Source organism: Alligator sinensis, unplaced genomic scaffold (genome assembly GCF_000455745.1).
Source record: "Alligator sinensis unplaced genomic scaffold, ASM45574v1 scaffold1432_1, whole genome shotgun sequence".
Classification (NCBI taxonomy): Eukaryota; Metazoa; Chordata; order Crocodylia; family Alligatoridae; genus Alligator; species Alligator sinensis.
The window spans coordinates 207,023-211,068 of NW_005843197.1; the positions used below are offsets into that span (position 1 = coordinate 207,023).

At 39.4% G+C, this 4,046-nt stretch overlaps 1 protein-coding gene across 1 annotated transcript in view; it reads left to right on the plus strand.

Annotated features, from left to right (window-relative positions):
• Positions 1 to 4,046, plus strand: part of LOC102371007 (coiled-coil domain-containing protein 73-like) — a gene marked incomplete at its 3' end in the record, with an annotated part of 73,737 nt that overhangs the window by 9,206 nt on the left and 60,485 nt on the right. The window contains exon 2 of the mRNA XM_006037925.1: positions 1,124 to 1,195. Coding sequence (XP_006037987.1) covers positions 1,124 to 1,195 — 72 coding nt within the window. The remainder of the gene's footprint in view (positions 1 to 1,123; positions 1,196 to 4,046) is intronic.

A 4,046-nucleotide genomic window follows, 5' to 3' on the forward strand; every position in this document is an offset into this window, starting at 1 on the left:
GGGAAAGAGCAGTGTTTGTACAATTTGCAAATTGTGCAAGAGGGATCTGATTCTGGTTAGGAATTGGGAATTTTCAACAAGGAAAACTACATTTATATATTAAAATGTTTGAAATTGCACCTAAATTGTTGGCATCTTTGACAAACAGTCAGCAAAGATTTGTTTTGTTACTACAATAGCAGCTTGATTCCAAGGCAGATGCTTTTGTAAGAATAGGAGTCCTGACACGCATCTTTCCACTTCTGCCTATTTTTTCCAGACTCTGAAATGAGAAAAAGCAGAAAATACTAATTTCTTTTGACTAAATGTCTGAGGTTTTCAGATCTTGGAAATCTAGCTTAGGCAAGTGTTAGAACCTGCCTTTATGTCTAAAGATCTTTGAATACCTGCTTCCTTGTCATAACCTCCTTTTTTTCACATGCTTATTGAGAGATCTTAATGGCACAAAATGTTAAAATCTATGCCACCCTTCTTCCTAAGCAACAAGATGCTGAGCTCCAATCAGTGAAGAATTTCTTTTAATTACCTCTTCCTATACGTAAGACCCCTTCAAAATAGACATAATGCAGAAGTGATTTTTAGTAGTAGTTCTCAATTTCATTTTGGAAAATTTCTTGAAGGAGCTCTGGTTCTCTCCTTTGTGAGCCAAGACATGGTTGTTTGCAGCATTGCTAAATAATTTCTGCTTCAACCATTTACTTCAGTTTGTTGGATATCTTCAGTATTTTATTTTTGTGTCATCAGAATGTTTAGTCACAACATTTTTAATAATGAATTTAAGATATCTTGCTTTATCCATTAACTTAATGTTTTGTTATAAAAAGCTTTGGTATGACAAGGGAACGGTAACTTATTGATCGTTAAATGATTTGTTTTCTTAGTTCATCAAATTATTTCTCTGCCTGTTGACTTTTTTTTTATTGGTTATATTCAATGAAGATGATGAGCATTTTTACTTATACCAAGCATATAAACTCTTTGGTTTCATCCATATTGTTTTCTGTTGGATAGAGACACATTCTGTACTGAACAGCAAATGAAAAATAAAGAAATTATCTAGGGACATAATTCCTATTTACCGATAGCTTCTATTAAAACATTCTCATGACTTTTTTTTAATTAGGATGCTGAAATTCATTATGAAGATCAAATTAATAAAATTGTTTTGGAGAAACAGGAACTTGAGTGGCAGAAGGTTGGTAATTTTTACCTTTATTCTTTCATTTTTAGCATATAACTATTGGGATTTCATTAAATGTAATTTTAATGTGGTTTATGGGCAAGACATCATTGAATGTTACCTTTATTAATTTATTCCCATACCAATATTAAAGTATGATAAAAAGTGGTTTCACATCTTACAATGAAATGACTGTACTTCAGTTATTGATTTTTTGGCAATATGGTAGCTCCTATTGTAATTTATTTTATTTAAAGGTAGAACAAAATTTGCTCAAAAGAGATGTAGAACGTGAAATAATAGGTTGTTGCAGCATAGAAATGAGATATTTTGACAAAGCTTTGTGGGCGAGGTTATACAGCAGCTGTCTGCACTATTCATAGCTTTAGCAATGTTAACGCCTGTACTGTCATGAACGACAACTTCACTTTCAACCACTTTTTCTGGGACAAAGTCCAAAGAAATACATTTCAAACAGTAATTTCCAGTGTCCAGAAGTGATTTTGACAGTTTTTTAAACTTCCAAGATGAAACCTTAAGTAAAATGACTTTAGCATTATTTTCAGGGTTAGCACTCATGAGGTTATGCTTTAATAGGAAATCCATTCCCCTTCCGAACACAATCAAACCTATGTCCTCTGTCACTGGGTCAGAAGATAAAAGGTTTAACGCAGCCTATTTTATGATCATAAACCCACTCCCTTCCTCACCTAGTGCCCCTTCCCTCCTCCCCCCCTCAACCCCTGCCCCCAAAAAACCCACAACAAAAACCCCACAATAACTTCAGCTCAATTCTTGATCTTGGAAAGGCAGAGTATTTCTTTCTTGGTGTTCATTCTAACCTTTTAAAATTATGAGCCCAAATATGTGTTTGAAAGATATTTGTGTACATGTAGAAACAGGAAGCATCTCATATTTGTAGACAGCAATAGCACTTTCAATTTGTAAACCTGCCTTGTAAAAACGGACAACTTTTCATTTCCTGGTATCATTAAGTTACCTGTGTATAGACAAAAGCAGCATGCTTGGAGCTATTTTGGTTTCTAAACTTGCAAACTCTGTTCACTTAAGAATTGTGTTGCTTAGGAGCTTTTTATCTTGCTGAGCTTATAAATTCCTTGAGCTCCAGCAGGACCTTAGTATTGCTGAGAAGGTCAGGAGTCCTGCAGAGTAAAGTGGCTCAGCAAAAGTGGGGTTACAGTCATACAAGATTTTAGGAAGTTTGTATGAAGAGATGTAAATTGAGGAGTCAGTGGGTGAGAGACCCCCTCCCCCCTGTCTCAACCTGTCTCTCACCCAGTGACTCCTCAATTTACATCTTCATTGACTGGCTTTCTTGCATGCAGATCAGCCTTTGGCTTCTTTACCATTCATTGAATCCAGGAAGAGCACAGACCAACTGCAGATGCTTCCTCTGCTTGACAAAGGCTATTTATACTCAAAAGTTTGCTAAGAAGAATTTTTCCAACTACTTGAGTTGGTCCAATAAAAGATATCAGATTTACCCAAAGAACCTTGTCTGCCACAGTTATTGTGCATTAAATTTAGTACTTGGTAAGCCAAGTACTAAACCAATGCACAGTAACTCACATTACTGAGCAGTAGCACCATCACATGGGTTTTTAGTGATGCGTACTGCACAGTAGCCTACTACTACTGCGCAGTAGCCTATTAGCACATTTTTTGCCTGGCACACTACTGTGCAGTGTTAATAGGCTACTGTGCACTAGCATCTCATGTATATGGGCCTAGTTGGTCTTAAACTTTGGGTGGATCAAGAATCAAAGTGTGTGTGTGTGTGGGAGGGGGGGGGGAAACTGAATCACTGCACCCACCCGGATCTGCCCCTGGTTGAGGGTACAGGCATTCAACAATTTTCTTCTGGAGCAAGAATGGTGGTTCTGGAAAAAAACAACCCCTGTAATCTAGTAAAAGTGGCCCCTGGCAAAATTTCTACCAGAGGAATGAACATCTGCACACCTACCTTTTGGAAAGGAGCTACAGCACAGTTCCCTGGCATCCCACCATGCTTTGCTTCTGGCCCCTGTAACGTTTCCAGGAGACAGTGTGTCACTTGGACTCTGCTGCTCCAGCTGATCAGGGAGCAAAACACACCCTCTGAGTGCCTGGAAAGCCTAGCATCTTCATCACCCCCCACTGTGCTCCAGGGCTTCAGGGGGACACAGGCTGCTGAGGCAGCTGTCTCTTGCACATGACCCTGAGTAGTCTGGGGTAGGAGCCAGACTCAGCTAAAGCCAGCCTTGTGGAAAGTCCCTAGGTCCACTTTCTTAGGAACTGGACTGGCCTGACCCTGGCCCCAGTATTCCCTATCTCGCCCCCCTGTATTCAGACCTGCCTGTCACTGATCCTCTCCACCCCCCACCACCCTGTTTCCACACTGACTAGACCCCACCCCTTGAGACTTGGACCAAACCTGAAAGGTACAGTGGGGGTCAGGTGTATGCAGTTTTGGTACAGAAGTGGGTTGGGTCTAGCAGATCTGGGTCCAATCATGCAGGACCTGGAGTGCCTAGGTGCTGCCCCATGTTATGCACAGTCTCCATACTTAGCACTGCTGCTTTTGTGTAAGGTTGTTGCATATATGGGCATTCCTTGAGCTGTAAATATACATCTAAATTTATGGCATAGATAATACTAATTGTACACTGATTATTTCATTCTGTCCAAAATTCCAGGTTTATGGCTTTAAAGTTCTTGAAGCCAAGATGCTAAAATCTGTACCAGTTTATATACTAAGCCTCTAGGAAACCATCCACTTAAGAAATAAAAGAAATAAAAGTTGTTTCATAGATTCATAGATGCTAGGGCCGGAAGGGACCTCAACAGATCTTTGAGTCAGGAAAGA